We start from the raw sequence: 17,214 nt of genomic DNA on the forward strand, positions 1-17,214 counted from the left end.
ATATATATATATGGACTAAACTTATGCCAGTAAGATATAACCTACACAGGAACTGCAAGGGATCAAAGGAGATTTCTTGAACATTAGTCTTGCTTTGCTGGTATAATACGCATTACAAATAAAGGCAGAACTGAAGAAATATGTAGATCCTCAGCCATAAAAGTCGCCTCCCCCTTATTACATTGTTAGATCAAGGAATGATGTTAGAACTTGCATGGGTTTTGATGTCAAGATTGAAGCATGCAGCCCTGACTTATGTCATCACTTTGCTGGCTTCAGTGATGATCCATATTTTATATTACGATGGGCACCATAAATCAGACTTAATTAGATGGATTTATGCATACACTCAGAAGTGAAGGATATGTCCTTAAAAATAGGTTCAAGTTTTACAGGATAGAAGATCTTTTTATAAGGGCAACATGGTTCCTTAATAGATCAGACATATCTCATTACTGTGATCTCTGGGAGTGTAAAACTGGCCCCACGTAGTTTGTATTCTAAATTCTATGATTTGACTTAACATGCACTGTCCACTATAGGCAAAACACAAGTATGTATCCAAAACGAGAAAGTGGGTTATGTTTGTGCTTGAATTTGGTTTCTGTTGAAAAATAATAAGCTCTGTTACCTGTGTATTCACCTACTGCTCTGGTTCTGTTGCAGGCCATTTGGGTATTGGCTCAACTACATCCTGTCCATCATGTACTGCAGTGAAAACAACCACCTGGGTTCCTACATGGAGGAGACCCGGAGCTGCTCCTGCCCGTACGAGCATCCCCCCTGCCAGAGTGTGATCCCATGCACAGTAGGGGAGGGATCCTCGTGCGCATCCTGCTCCTATGAAAATCGCTCCCGCTGTGCCACATGCAATCAGGGCTACATGCTGAGCCAGGGCATGTGCCGCAACGAAGTGCCAGACTCCACTGACCATTACATCGGCTTTGAGACTGACCTGCAGGACATGGAGTTGCGCTACCTGCTGCAGAAAAGAGACAACAGAATCAGCATCCATGGGATCTTTGTCAGCAATGATGTCAGGCTGAATAACTGGTTTGACCCATCATGGAGAAAGAGGATGTTGCTGACTCTAAAAAGTAATAAATACAAATCAAACCATGTCCACATGCTCCTGGGCATGTCTCTGCAGATTTGCCTTACCAAGAACAGCACACTTGACCCCATGCTCTCTGTCTACATCAATCCATTTGGGGGGAGTCACTCAGAGAGTTGGATCATGCCCATTGACCAGAACAACTACCCAGACTGGGAGAGGACTAAATTAGATCCTCCTTATGACTGTTTCAACTGGACTTTGACTTTAGGCAATAAATGGAAAACATTTTTTGAGACTGTCCACTTCTACCTACGGAGCCGCATCAGAGGGCCTTCAGGCAATGGAAATGGAAGTGTATATTTTGAACCACTGGAATATCTGGAACCGGGCCAAAATCTGGGCTACATGAAGATCAACAGCATCCAGGTCTATGGCTACAGCATGCACTTTGACCCAGAAGCGATCCAGGACTTAATTTTACAGCTGGACTACCCATATACTCAGGGATCGCAGGACTCAGCCCTACTGCAGCTGCTGGAGATCCGGGATCGGGTCAACAGGCTTTCCCCACCTGGAGCTCAGCCTCTGGATCTATTTTCTTGTCTGTTGCGGCACCGGCTCAAATTGTCCACAACAGATGTTACCAGGATCCAGGCAGCACTGCAGACTTTCAGTGCCAAGCAGCCAAACTCCATTGAATATGAAACAACCAAATTATGTAGCTAGTAAGTTGGCCGGCGGCCAGACGCACAGATGGAGCAGTTATCACACAGGCCTATCAATTGCGAGGAGCAATTCTAAAGCAGTGCAATGGACATTTTGGTGGACTTTGTAATTGACATGAATCTCAACTCCATGACTGAGATTCTCATATCAACTTTTCCTATAAATTTGTATAACATCTTAGAATTGAATAGGTTTTCACCATACATGCCTCATTACTCTTTATGAAAAGGTTTTGCCATTCATGTTATGAATTCAAAGCTTTGTTGTCATATTTTACCAATGTGCTAAAATTTGTAGATTGTAGAAACCTGATTCACTTGCACACATAAAACAGAAACATTATGTTGTGAAAGAACAATCCAACCAGTATTATTTCACAAAAATAATCTCAATACCAGCGTGGTTTCATTTGGCATTAATTTGTTATTTATTTTGGTATTTCCCTCATCACATGTATTTAAGACGAAAATAGTAGTTTTCATTTCTTATGCGTCGATGGGGCATGTCTTCTTACTTCTTTTTTTTTTTTTACTTTCCAAACAAGGATCGTCACGTTTTTTCTAGTCTACAACACATTTTTGTAAGAAAATGCTAAATAGATGCTGTATAGTGCAGATTTCTTGAAAGATACAATATAACAGGTTCACAATGTGTTACATGTGCTTTTATTTTTATAATGCTGTTGTTTGTGAAGCAAATGATATGACAACATTGTCTATAAAATGTACAGTAAAATTTGTTAATACACTAAATAAAATACATTTTTATGTGTGGTCTATATCCATTCTGCGTGTTTTAAAAACTGGCTTTTGCTCCATATTGCTAAAGAGAGTAGAGATAAGAAGCATGTAAATAGAATAAGACCAAGTTTTTACAAAAACAATACATTTGACTTTGACTTCACTTTGCCATCTACAGACATTTCAAATATGCAACTTGCACAGTATTGAATGTCCTAACTTGAGGTTTTCGAATAGTGTTTTTTAAAGGTCATAAAGATTATAGGACAATTGACTTTAAGTCTTAAAAACAAAAAGTCAATTGTTTGTTGTAAAGTCATTGAAGAAACACCTTTGCTGAGGAGCTGGAGGCGGTGGCTGGGGAGAGGGAAATGTACGCATGTCTGCTGAAACTGTTGCCCCTGCAACCTGGTTCCAGATAAGCAGGTGACAAGTAAGAGTACAATTGATTTTTAATATGTAGAATAAAATGCAAAAGTTTGAACTCATTAAATTCCTAAAACCCACACAAAAGAAAAATATATTTTCACTCAAATATGAACATATTTGAGTGACATAACATGTTTCACTCAAGTATGAGTGAAACATATTCACTCCTAACACTTGAGTGAATGCTAACACTTGTATTGTAGCCCTGAACAAGATCATGTCATATTTCTGAATGTATTTGACCACTTTTTCTGGGAGAATTACTAAAGCTAATTTAGATTTTATATAACAATAAAGTTGTTTACTCAATTTTTTTTAAATAGACAAAGCTTTAAATCTAAATCTTTAAAAACCTGAAGCATAATGTGATTTCATAAGTGCATGTAAGTTGTTCATCAGCAATATAAAGTCCCAAACAAGGTATATTTTTAAGAAATTATTCAAAAGTTCACTTTGTACATTTATCAAAAACTTTGAATGTCTGTCTCTCTTTATATCAACTCTTCAAGTACATCACACAAAAATAAAAATGAGTAAATGTGAAACAGAAAAATAAAATATCAAGAAAGAGTTAATAAAAACAGCAACAGAAAGGGGGAAATGGCGGAAGGGATTGCATTTAGAGAATATAATATAGTATAACTATATGTTCATTAGACATTTGTTAAGTGAAATGTGTAATGAATGTATTCCAGATAGCTTATGTTTTGGGTGAGGGAGAAAAATATAACAAATTAGACAATAGCAAACTGCAGCTAATACATAATACCAGACATTGAAACAGCAAATTTGGTGCTCTGCTGTAACAAAACATCGCTGGGTTTTAGATCTCTGAGCTTCAGATTTTTGTTGATGGATGGCTGCTTGGGGCAGCGGGGAAGACACAAGAATCAAAGCCTTTTATCTCAGGTGTGTCTCACAGTGGTTTGTACTCTGTTGTAATTTGTAGAGGTTTATGTCTTATTCCAAGTCATGAAATAAAAGCATTTCCTTTTGTCTCCAGGTGCTTTGTGCTACAAGTATTATGCTCTTCACAAAACCATTTGCAGGGACCTCTCTGATGTTTAAACATTTCATAGTAGAAAAGCAGCCAATGTGAAAAAGCTGGTGCAGAAACTGAGTTTACCCAGAGAATTACAGATTATAGGCTCATAAAGCAGTGATGCTTCACTGTAAAAGTTTTCTGAAAAATATTAATGGCTTCTTTATGTTAAAATAGTGGAGGGATCATAATAAAATTGCAAAAAGACTACAAGAAGATTTAAAATAATGCTTTAGCAAGTGTCATAACTAACGTTACTGCAACATCAAAAGCCACTTGAGATCAACTACTGTGTTATGATCAATCTACAAAATGCAGCTGTAGTGAAGCATTGTAAGTTTTAGTCCTCTAATGGAATCTTCAGTCTTTTCAGGAAAACAAACTAATTTGGCAGTGAAATCAGATTGTTTCTTTTCCATCCTATCTGAGTTAATCCCCTGTAACATAGTAACACTGCAATTACACTGTAGCACCAGGGGGTTTCCCCCTTCCAACATCTAATGGAATACAACATATGCTCCACCATGTTTATAATGTCTAGTATTGTGCTATTGTTTATTGTTCTATGCTGATTTAGTGAAAATTAGTCAAGCATTATAGCAATAAAAAGTAACATCAGGACGGGTTGTTTTTCTCTATTCGAAAGACTGACCAAAGTAACTTTTGTGTCAAAAGAAAGAAATTATCATTTTGATCTACTAGCGGTTCTCAACGTGGGCAGTACTGCCCCCCGGGGGGCGTTCAGAGGATGGCAGGGGGCGCTGGCGGAAATTTTTACAAAAGGGGGGCGCTGGGATTCCTTTGGGTTATGACGATTAGGCGGCGCAGCAAGTGATGAGTGAAGATTACGAGTGGTGAGCGTCAATAAACGATAAGTGATGCCCCTCCTGAAAGCTCTGGTTTGCACAATAAATGCCACGTGGGTGAAATTTAATGGATGATACTCTGATGTCCCATTCTCCTGAAGGCAGCACAGAGCTGCACCACCAGAAACTCACAGAAACACTGAAGAGAAGAAGAGCTATGATTGATGTAGTTACAGTTCTATCCATGTTTTAATGTTGCAGAGCTCAGTCGTTTTGCAAATACATCAAAGTTTAAACTGGCATGTTGTTCATCTTTTATCTGGTCATTTTGTGGAATATTTAACAACTAGAAAATGGCACAGAACAAGAATATTTTTTCCACTCTGATTGGTTGCTGTTAGGCCTACCGATTTTAAGTTGAATGTTCATTCATTGCATTTTTCATAGACACCTGTGAAAATTTCCATTCACATGGCTTTTTTGTTCACTGGGAAATTATTTTTAATGATAAATACAGAAACAAGCATAAAAATCAAAACAGCTACGATAGTGATAGTAATATTAATAGTAAAATAATAGTCCGTGCAAAGTAGCCTACAAATTCTTTGGTGGAGGCGGTGAGGGATCTGGATATGGGATAGGGGGCGCTGGCCCAAAAAAGGTTTAGAAACACTGTTATAGACCAAAATGAAAACAGGGAAATAAGCATGAAGTGATTTTTTTCTAGTTTAGCTCACTAACCACCATACCATCTTAACCCCAAATTACTAACAACCTTGGCAGATTATAGTTTGAAATTGTTTTATTAATCTAAGAATTGTGCTTCTTTCAAAAGATAATAAAGCAATGTAGAAGCTGTATTAGCTTAAAAATATATTTTTCATTAAATTATACTTCAAGAATTATTTACACACTTCAGAATATCTGAGGATAAATCTTGGAATTAGAGTAAACAAAATCCTTCTTATAGTTGAACGCAAGTTTTGTGTAAGTTTCCACTGGAGTTTTGACCCTTTATTTTTGATAATAGGTTTCAAATTTGGGACTGGAAGGGCTCCCCGCCATCACCCTAAATTATATGTAATGTAATCGAAGCACATAGACATGGCAAAGTTGTCTTTGCCATGTTTATGTGCTTTTCTACTTTTCTACAATAATACAATACAAAATAAGAAACACAGAAAACATGCTTATCTTGAAATGCATGAAGATTCTGAACAGTTTTAGAGTAGAAGTATATCTCCACCAGTTAGGCTTGCCTTTCCTATCCATTGTTCTGTTGTTTTATTCTAACTTAGCTTAAGATGGAGAGCAAATAGTATGACTCTTTTGAATATGTACTTCATAGGTCAGCACACAAGCTGCAATCAAATAAAATACTCAAAGTGACCTCTGAAGTTGCAGCTCTTACTTCAGCAGAAGGAAAGCATTTTTCATAATGCTGAAAATGTGGCACTAAAACATAATGTTAGAGGATAAAAGGGAAAGAGCACCGTCTGCACGGAATATAGTGGGTGAAGGTGACAATATAATTATTATCTCAATGCCAGATTCACAGTGAAAAGAATCCCCCTGAAAGTTGCAGTAGGCGGTGAGACATGATATCCCAGCCTGGCGGAGGCTGCTTGTGACTTTTAGAGAAACCCAAATGAGAAAGTGCAAGTTGTTCAGTTTACATTAACATTTTACATCAACTTTCAGAGACATCAAGGAGATGTTGAGGTCATTTAACATTCATATGACATACCTACACTGAACTTGAGATGAATGTTTTGAGAACAAATGTTTAGTGGTATAAATTATTTTCATGCACAGTATGCTTCCTTGCCAGAGGGCATAAGTGAATCTAATTTAGCAGCAATAAAACTAAATTAATGGACTACAAGCATCGGAGCACATAAAGAACTAATTCCATCTGAAAGTAGCTTTAACCGAAAGAATATGTAATTGCGAAAGAGGCCTATAAAAATAGTGATTTGGTCGGCCAAATGCAAATGTGTTCTTACGTCTGCTCTGCTAACTTGTTCAGCCACGACACAGAAAACATATGGGGAGAAGCACTTTTCCTCAAATGATCAGATTTTATACAGCAGTCAATACCCAAGTAGAGAGATGGAAACTCCAAAAGGTTGTAACTTATGAGTTTTAGCCTGTTTAATCAATGTAAAAAATCTGATGGATTTGGTAAATTTAGATCAATATTATATGTAAGAATTTTATCTCTTATATAGATCATAAAGGGTCATGTGAGATCTTTGGCAAAAATAAGCTGGATGACTTCAAAGACTATGACTCAGAGTGTCAGGACTGCAGTATTATGTATGTCACTGAGGATCCAATACCTGGCTCCATTGTCTCTCTGCTGGTCTTTCTGACCATACAAGCAGACAAAGATTTGCAAAAGCAAAGTGGGAAGACGAGCAGTGCTTGTGAACAACAGAGGGTGTTTTGGCAACCTCTTACATACCACCATCAGCAGTTGTCGACACCACATGTAATCATCTCAGTTTTTGCTAAGGCCTGTAACACTGACCACTACTACAGAATCATCTACAACCACTTTGAATGAACTCCTGTAATATGAGTTACAGAAACATTTAATTTTCCTCTATGATTAATTAAGTAATTTTGAATTTAATTAAATTTAAATCAGCAATTAACCTACGCTCAAGACATAGTGTTTACATACTTATTGCAATAGATTGTAGACTCCTTTCCGACATCACAATCTTTTATGTGAAAGGAGAGTCAAGTCTTATTAACTTATATCATTCTTGCCTCTAATGTATGCTTTCATTTCAACACCCATAACAGAAAAAAAGAAGAAGAAAAAAAACACTTTCTTACTGCATCCAACCTCAGCAGTGATACCTTGTCTTGAGGAGCCTTGCCTATGCAGATCTACAATTTTGTCACGTTTAAAGACAAAGTATTACAACCTTTGTCATCAAAAGGTCATGGCCATGCGTATAACTGACAGATGACATTTTTAAGGCTAATGAGCTTAAACTGTTAAATAGCTCATAAACATTTAAAAGTGTAAGAATAGAGTTAAAATTTGATTTACTTTTTGCTTTCTCTAAAGTTTTTGTTTCCCATTTGGAAGTGGCACAAAACTTCCTTTTCTTGTTTAACGTTATGGTGAACGACCAGGCTACAGAAGCACTGATCATGGCAGCATGGGAGCAGACCTTATGCACCAGAGCAAAACAAGCCCAGATCTACCAGGCAAGATCCCAGGTGCACATTGTGCAGAGAGGTTCCAGGAAAACAATCCATCTTGTACTAGTTAGTACAAGATGGATTGATTGAGAATAGTATGTGTTGTAAAGCTTTTCCAAGGTTTTTCTTTTTTTTTTAAGCATCACTTTGGTGTCGGAGTGAAGTACAGACTTGTTTTGTAGCACTAGTGACCCTTATTGACAGTAATCAGAAAGGAAATGGGCAGAAAGAGAGTGGTGTAAGGCATGCTGCAAAGCTCTTAAGGCTAGGGATCAACACCAGAACAGCTGCGTCGAGGACTTTACCCTGTGGATATGAGGTGGCCATTCGACTGCTACACCAGGCAACATGCCCAGAGTCCATTTCTAATTTTGACAAGCATATATGTATATTTGAGTGAGTCTGTTCACATATATCATCAATGATTCCACATTTTTATGGGCTCTAGCCATGCATTAAAAACCTCCATATGCATTATTGATTTTCAAATGCCATGCAGAAACTGATCTCCCAATGAAACAGTCAAATGTTGTTCTGTCCCTTTTAAAGGGTGCCTCAATAGTTCACCTGTAAGCTTTCTATGAGGGAATTTTCTTCCATTCTCTAAACTAGAGGCTGCTGGAATTTTAAGAAGAATGTCATGTTTAACTGAGAGGCAAGAACAGCTGTGGCATGATGTAATGGATGTGTTTGCACTGATCATTAGTCCAGTTTGCTTAGTGAATAAATAATAATAAAATAATAATAATAATAATAATAATAATAATAATAATAATAATAATAATAATAATAATAATATTAATAATAATAATAAAATAAAACTAAATTAAATAAATGAGTGACGAAACCAGCCTTATGTTGTGAGTACTATTACTGGTCTCACTGTTAACGCAAACAGCAAAACCATAAGATAATAAAAAATGGTGTTTCCAATGGTGTGTCAAGCATGAGGCTAAGTTGTAGTGTATGGAGCACTACAACTTAGCCTGCCTTTCTCCCTACTTTCAAATAGTGACTTCATAAATATTTTTACACAGGCTTAACTATACTACATAAAAAAATATAGCAACAAATACTTGGGTAATATGTTTAATCTTTGTTCAAAATGTGTTGTTTTTATGATGTCCATGTAAGATGGCCTTGAGAGTATTGAATGGTGCTTATAAATAAAATGTATTTTTATTATTATTATTATTATTATTATTAAATGTAACTTATTAATTGCATGCCTTAATAAGTTAAGGCAAACTTTCAACAGTATCTGCATGTAAGCCACAGCAAGTCTGTGAACCACAACAAATTCCAACTAAGTCTTGAGCTAAAGATCTAGGGATGTTATGAGCCTTCAAAAAATTAAAAATGGGTCGTATAAGAAAGGTAATTTTACTGATTGCTTAGTTATGAAAAAAATCTCTCTTTTTTCATTTGGTTTCCAATGTTTTCTCTTTTTTTAATATTTTGAAGTAAATCTGAACACAAACACTGTGGGATTTAAACATTTCTTTAAGTTGCTTGCAAATCCTTTCTAATCCAAAGCTTGTCGCTTTCTTTTTCTGCCTTCTTATTCAGTGCCAGCATTGTGGTGGTGAAATTCTAGGCCTCCAGAGACTCAGTGCCAACCCAAAACACACCCACTTTTGACTAAACCGAATCGCTTTACTGTTTATGAAAATACTGCTTGTGATATGTTCACAGTTTGTCTTTGAATTCAGACACATTGCACAACCAGTCATTCCATGCTGCCTTAAAAAATAAGAGGAAAATAACAAATGCTGCTATTCTAAAATTTCTTTGGATTTAATAAAATTGATAGCGGATGTCTTGAAAGGCATATTTCACATCAACATTTAAAGAAACTTGGGACCTTCAATGTGAAAACTGAGTTATTTTTGTTGCGAGTTTAAAAAAAAAATATGTCCGCTGCAGCAAAACACTCTTAAGCCATAAAGTCCTTAATACTAACAAGAGAACAGCGTGTGAGGTTTGAAAGAACAAAATTACGGTCACAAAATTATGCTAACCTATTTTTTTTAATAGAAAACGAAACTTGTCACTGTTTTGTTCTTGCTTCCTTATCTACATCTTTTTGAACATTACAGTTTGCCCTTTTGCCCAGCCCAGTTAAGCATGCCAGGGGGGAAAAAAAAGAAAAAAAAGAACTTTTTGTCCATTTTTATTCCAATTGCTTACGATAGCATGAGTGCAGTGGTTTCCTCTGGGGCCTAGAAATGCTCATTTGAAAAATCGCCCAGACGTGCATGGAGGTTGCCAACCTCAATTTTTGATGCAGTAGCTCATTTCATGTGTCTTCCTCACGAGTCACAGCCTGGCCCCACCAGAGGCCTGGTTACAGCAGACTGCCAATTATAAGGGCCTCCTGCTACACCTGCCTGCTGCTGCCCTGTGGATGAGTCTGCAGCCCTACTCTGGGCCAAGCGGCCATCTAAGGTGATGTCCTGTTGAAGTTCAACTTTGAGCTAATGGATATGCTGAAAGGGACTTCAGGGTTTTTTAATTTTCCTAGATATGCAAGTAAAAAAAAAGTTTTTGAGAATTAACAAGTAATATTTAAAATCAAATTTAAATTTGAAATTAATTTAATTCTGTTTGTATGCTTGGAAAGCACCATTAGGCTTTTGTAACTATAAAATAATAATATATCCAATTAAAAATTTACTTTTTTTTGGAATGTCATTTGGCACCAGCGGCTAAATTTAAAGTTGAATGCATTGTCACCATGCAAATGGCAAGAAAAATTAATTGCATATTATGGTTAAATAATTATTTAATTGAAGTGGTGGTTTTGGTTTATGTTTGATCATCTTCTTGTGGATCTGTAGGTCTTGCCTTATTTTTTTTCTTTTAACCATTGTTACTAAGGTTTTAACATATTTGTACAATCTTTTCTTTCTTAGTTTAATCTTGTGTTCTGTTTCTTGTATATTTGAATATATTTTTCTTTCAATACTGTCAGGATTTTTCTATTTGACTCTTAGTTCAGCTCATTCTGTTAGTTTCCTCCCTCAGTTTCTCTGCTTTCTCCTTGCCACAGCTGTACCAAAATATCTCTAATTAGTTCACCTGGTTCTTCTATGACTTTCTACCTGTGGGACTCTCCAGAACCGAGCCGATGGATAAAGCTCCAGAAGAAGGAATTAAGGAACAGACCCTGTCATTTTCCCTGCTCCTGGACAAAATGTAGCTGGCGGCAGCTTTCAGTGGATTTGAGTTTGCGTTGGATGCTCTTGGAGTTGGTTCCACCTGTTGCATTGAGGATTGTGCTTTCATTATCATCCCAATCCCCAAGAAATGTACCATCATAGAGTTAAATGACTACAAGTCTGTCATCCTGACATCTATGGCCATAAAATCACATTATATTTGTGGAAATTTCTGCTTGGACTTACAATTCTTTAATAGGACGACTGGTGCAGCTGGTGGTTACTGATACTTTTCTTTGCACTCGAGTATCACAAAATCTATCTTGCAAGCAGCTGGAATAAAAGTACATGTGTGTTTAACCAAAATGTGCTTTACGTTACTTACACACAATGTTGTTGCTCTCCAACTGACAATCCAGATTTACCGTCAGTGGTAGGACTAGGGCAAAGTCGGCTTTGTTCACATTAAATGTGAAGAAAAAATTCTCCCCCTTTTTCTGGCTTGTAGTGACTGTTGTTCGCACCCTCTGAATTACAGCATGGATTCTAATCTACTTTCTTTAAAAATTCCCTGGTTCTTTACTCCAAAAACTAAATCACTTAAGCTCTTTTGGATTCCCTGAATCTTAACTTATTCTATTTGGGAAAAACAATAAAAATAGTTGTCTCTAAGTGAGGGCACTTGTTTGTCCTCTTAAAAAGAAGCATAGCTAACTTTATGTAGATAATCCTTAATAAGTCCTTCACCACTGTAAAACTGTTTCTATTGTAATCAGATCATCAATAACCCAGTGTTGCTAAGTCCTTGAGAACCCAGCAACACTGGAGAAGTTGTGTTTATTTCAAGTGTAGCTGATCCAGATTGCACAATTCTTATAGTTTCAAAAGCTTATAAATTGTGCAAACCTATGATTTTGCAGCAACATAAAAATTGCATAAACAACCGTTATATTCCCAAAACATATTGAAGAGTGCATAATTTCTTGCACCTTAGGACGAAGCTTGAAATATTTATGGATTAATATCCCTGTAAATCTACTGTATGGATTTTTCTATCTATATTATAAAAAAAAACATTTTACATGCAGTAAATACCAGCAGCCTAAAGAATGCTGTTAAAATTGTCTTAGACTGCTCATGACTTCTGCAGAGTCTGTCAACATCTCCAAACAATATGAATTCATGCTGTTTGTCATCTTACCCTGGACCTTTCCTCGAGGGTGTTTTGCCATTTATGACAGGATTTCTTCTCTCCATCTGAAGCTCCATTTCTCTTGGACTTTCTATTTCTTTAATATATGTCCTGACTTGCGGGCACTTTCTCATTATTCCTATCTTGATATCTGCCACTGTTAATGAGTGCAGGGACTGGAGGTGCAGGTTTTGAGCATTTGGATTAATGTGGGTGCTGCACCAGGGAAGTTTGGGAATAATGCACGCTCTCACAGTTCATTACAGTGGATATATGACATTTTAAGGCTGTGAGACGCCAGGCTAATGATGTTCCCTGGTAAACACTGGAGACTGCCAGCCACTGCACCTGAGAACGTTCCTCTAATAGCAGCGATGTCAGTATGGTGACAGGTCCACTTCCTCTTCAATGACTGTACCTGTGCTATTTTTTTTTCTTTTTGGTACAGCATCTTGCATTAAAATTCACTTTGCCTCACAAGATTTGCAGTCAGTTGCTTTAAAATGTTACCATTTAGTTATCACCATGATAGGGACGTGAAAACATTGGACACTATGTTCCAAGTTAGAGGACAAATATTTACTTCATCTGTAAGTTATTTTGACCTGTGTGCAAATGTTGAAGCCATTAGATCTATCAAGAATAATTAATTAGATTGACTTTTATGAATTTGTTCATTTAAACCGATGATACAAATCAGCTGAAAATGCTGTTTTAGCTTCTTCTAAATTAGACAACGTAGTAAGTCAACGGAATGAGGCTGCTATGTTTTACAATGTAGTGGTCAAGCGTGGTTGGACTGTAAACAGTAGCACTATGTCATCTTGCAGTGTGACATTGTAAAACATGCATGGGGCCCTAAGCGGCTGCTTAGTTTGCTTATGCCTTGGACATTAAACATTAAAGATAGTTTAGTAATATTTGTAGCATAGAAACAAGATAAAAGAAAAATGTAACAACCGGTAGAGGAAAACACTGGTTTTGGGTGACTTTGGCAGAACCAAAAATCCTCTTTTGACAATTTCAGCAATGCACTAACGACAAGCAACACACAACTATAAATCCTCTCTCCCATCTGCTGCCATGAGATGCATCGGAAACAGAGAGCTATGCGAATGCGCTCTGTGTCCTTGAACATCCACCTACTTTATGTGTTTTATTTATTTGCCGATTAAATAAATATAATTTTAAATTAAACTGAATGCCATGCAGAGCACTGTAACCAAGAAAAGTTATAAAAAAAAAAAAACCACACACATCGAAAGCACAGCTCTCACAAACTGAAACTCAAGTCTCATCATTCATGGTAAAGAGCTGATCAAAAGAATCAGATTTGTGAACTTCACATCACTACTTCTTCCATCACTCTCCATTAAATTTCCACATAAAATATAAACAGTGGAACAACTGTTAATAAATTACTTCATCAAACAGTAATGTGTTGCTTAAAGTTCAGAATTGCATCAGAAAATGTCTTCAGTTAAGAAGCCAGCATTACTGTCTACTCTGAATTCATACTTTATAAAGTTTCAATCAAGCTTTGACCACACTGTACTTCTCACAAGAGCCCCCCTGCTGGCTCAGTAACCTTGTAATTTTAGAGATCGTCAGGAAGGCTACTTTTTATGCAATAACTGAATTACTCAAGCTAAAAGATCATCATTTACAACAATATTTGAAATGGTGAAAGTCACAGCTCTAACCAGCTCTTTACCTTGCTTCATAATAAAAAAATAAATAAAAAAAACATCTCACAAAGGCAGACTTTGTTAAAACAGTCAAACACATTCCTGTTTTCATTCAGAGTAAATGAAACATGAGTAAATATTCTCAATTATTATGCCAAACTTGTTAGAAAACAACAATGATAGTTTTATTTAACAATGGAGGACCTACATGTTGTGTTTTTGATGGACTCAAACTCATTGTCAACCCAAACACAATGAATCCACTTCTAATTAGCTCATTATTGTGGTACACATGCAAATCTGTCTGTATTATGGCATTTTATTCTAATATTTTTATTCACATCTAAAAAAAACATTTAGAAAATAACATTTATAACCTAAACCATGTTCACAGCACAACTATGCTGCGGCAACAGAAGAGACATAATAGTAATATTAAAGCTGGAAGGATCTGCTGTCTCAGGGTGAAAAATACAAACAGACAGGATGGGAGCATGGCCAGAGAAACAGACATGTGCAGTCTTCATGACAGAGTCCTACCAGGGAGCCAGGCATGTGCAGCCGTCATGGGACAAAAGTCGACCAATCAGCAATGTGCTAACACTCATACAGAAAATCTGTGAAAAATATTGTTTGCTGAAAGCATGTGACTGTTCAACACAGTCACGCTAACAGCAAGGATGGGTGAACGGCTCCTTTAATGAATCTAAATCTGGTGTAACTGAGTAACGATATCGGTCATCTTGTTCACAAACCAACTACTGGGATTTAAATTAGGCAATTTTGGTGGCCACACCACAAACCTTTTACAAACATGACTGTTTGAGATGTTTCCTTAAAAACACATCCAAAGGTGTACAGCCATTTAACTAAAATATTGAAAAGTAACCAATCAGAGGGTTAAGGAGCCATGTCAGCTGGGGTTTTCCATGTTTGTTTGATGCCTAGTAATAAGTAAACTTCTGAAGAAAGTAATGAAAAATATTTTTAAATATTCTCTCTCAGCAAACAGAAATAATGTATGATAACCCTAACTAACCAGAAACAGAAAAGTAAGATTTAATGTTGACACTGTGGAAAAAATATATATTTCTCAATTCATATAGTGGATTGAAGTATCCTGTTTCAGTGTTAATCTTCAGATTAAAGCAATTACAAAGACTAGACAATGCCTGTGTACCAAAAGTTTGATGCATGCACATTCTGCAACATAACACCTAATTTGTCTAATGAGCTAAAAGTGAATGTTCTTGATGGTACTCTTTTTTAATGTGGTACCATTTTGCTGTTTTCAGAATTCAGTGTTTGCTTTTTTTGTCTTTTGTTTAGGGATTTGATGGGGAAGAAAGTAAGTAATTACACCCTGTGACAAAAAAACAAAAAAAAAACAGCCCAACTGAGTCAAATTTGAGATTCAAATTTAGTTTCAGTTCTTCCAAGTTGATTTAAGACAATATTTCTTACAATGTGCTACAACGCTAAACAAAAAAAAAAAAAAAAAAGGAGAGAAGAGGTGATTTTTGAGCCTAAATTTTAGCCTAAACAGATGGAGGGTGAATTTGAAAAAAAAAAAAAGAAAAAGAAAAAATTGTATTACTATCAATGATACAGTTATTACAACTTGGGTATAGTAAAATTGTGACCAATGAAAGATAACGATCAAAAGTTGTTACTTTTTGTTTTAAAAATGAACACAAATTTATTAATCTTTGGTCAGGACACATTTTACATCAACAACAAAGGTCCTGTTTATCAGCAATAAGGGAAAAAGCTTTTTTGAAGTCACTTATGGGTTTAAACATCGCTGTTCAGTTGAAGAGGTGCTCTGCGGTCAAGGCAATTTGCAGCATTTTCTTTCAATTTGCTACCTTTTATTCATGAAACGGTACTTTCATTTTGTGCAATGAGCTATAAAGATAAGGCCCACAAAGGAGAGGTTTGAGAAAATGACCATGTGACAAGAGTTATATAGGGTTCCAATATAGGGGGAAAAGGCAAGTGGATGAAACAAAGAAGCTACAACCCAGTGAATAGCTGTTGCTTTAATATGAAGAGGACATATAATTTTTACCTGCATCTTTTTTAATATAAGCAGCACATCCTTTGTTGTTAAACTAACTTCAGTAAAATTGCTCTTTAATATCTTAAAATTGCCTTTAATCAAAGCTACATTTACTGAAGACCAACACAATATTTAGTTTTTTAACCCAGTGTTGTAAAAAGAACAAATGATTTGTATTCAGGTTATTTATTTCACTGCAGATCAACTGATTCATGGGATTATTAGAGGCAACAGAGGCTAATGCAAACTTAATAATATTACTTAATCTGTGAGTGCCAGATCTCACACACAGCAACTGGGAACTGGGAGAAACCAAATTCAAAAGTAAAACGAATGTATTAATTATGTGAAAACAAGCAGACAATTGTGGGCAACCTGACATTGAGGAAATGTAATAAAGTTCACCTCAAAAGCTTTTTCTCTCTTAAATTTTTCTCTTACGGCTGGCATAAAGAAAAAGTTTCAAATGTCCTTCAATCTGGGTCATGCACACTGAACAACATTTAAATATACTGTACAGCCAAGCAAACATACTTTTTTCTTTTTCAAAATTATTACCGAGAACCATTGGGTTGCACTAGCACATTAAAATGGGCACATTCATGAGTGACGATAACATTTCTGAGAACTTGAAGTGATTGCAGTTCTTCCTGGCATCATTAAACTGCTCTATTTGGAAGTGAACACGCTGTAGAGAGAAAGTCTTGGGGCAAACTTGAGCTGCTACATGCAAAAGAGACCTGACATTTCTCCTCAAAGTTAAATCCTTGATGTGTTTGAGTTTGTGCAGGTAAGATTTGGTCTGTTATGCGCAAGCCTGCATCATGTATGCAGTGACTGTCCATGTTGGTTTCCAGGTTGACATAAAAAGTGAACAACAGCAGAAGAGTCCAGGGAGAAAAATATTTAGACCGAGAATAAGCGAAAATAATAAGTACCGTAGCTTGTGTGCGTGTTACTGCATGGCAAACGATCAAGACATCCATGGCAAAGCCCACATTACAAGATTCCTCTTCCAATATATGCCCTGTTTGTCTGTTCTTCTGTTCCAGATGCTGCATACTTCTCTTTAAATTCATAATGCAGTAT

At 36.4% G+C, this 17,214-nt stretch overlaps 1 protein-coding gene across 1 annotated transcript in view; it reads left to right on the top strand.

Annotated features, from left to right (window-relative positions):
* Positions 1 to 2,563, top strand: part of LOC107837128 (BMP/retinoic acid-inducible neural-specific protein 3-like) — a 15,489-nt gene extending 12,926 nt beyond the window's left edge. Inside the window, exon 4 of the mRNA XM_016675573.1 lies at positions 667 to 2,563. Within this exon, the coding sequence (XP_016531059.1) occupies positions 667 to 1,783 (1,117 nt within the window). The 3' untranslated portion in view covers positions 1,784 to 2,563. The remainder of the gene's footprint in view (positions 1 to 666) is intronic.
* Positions 2,564 to 17,214: the final 14,651 nt, after the last annotated feature.

This window comes from Poecilia formosa, unplaced genomic scaffold (genome assembly GCF_000485575.1).
Source record: "Poecilia formosa unplaced genomic scaffold, Poecilia_formosa-5.1.2 Scaffold116, whole genome shotgun sequence".
Classification (NCBI taxonomy): domain Eukaryota; kingdom Metazoa; phylum Chordata; class Actinopteri; order Cyprinodontiformes; family Poeciliidae; genus Poecilia; species Poecilia formosa.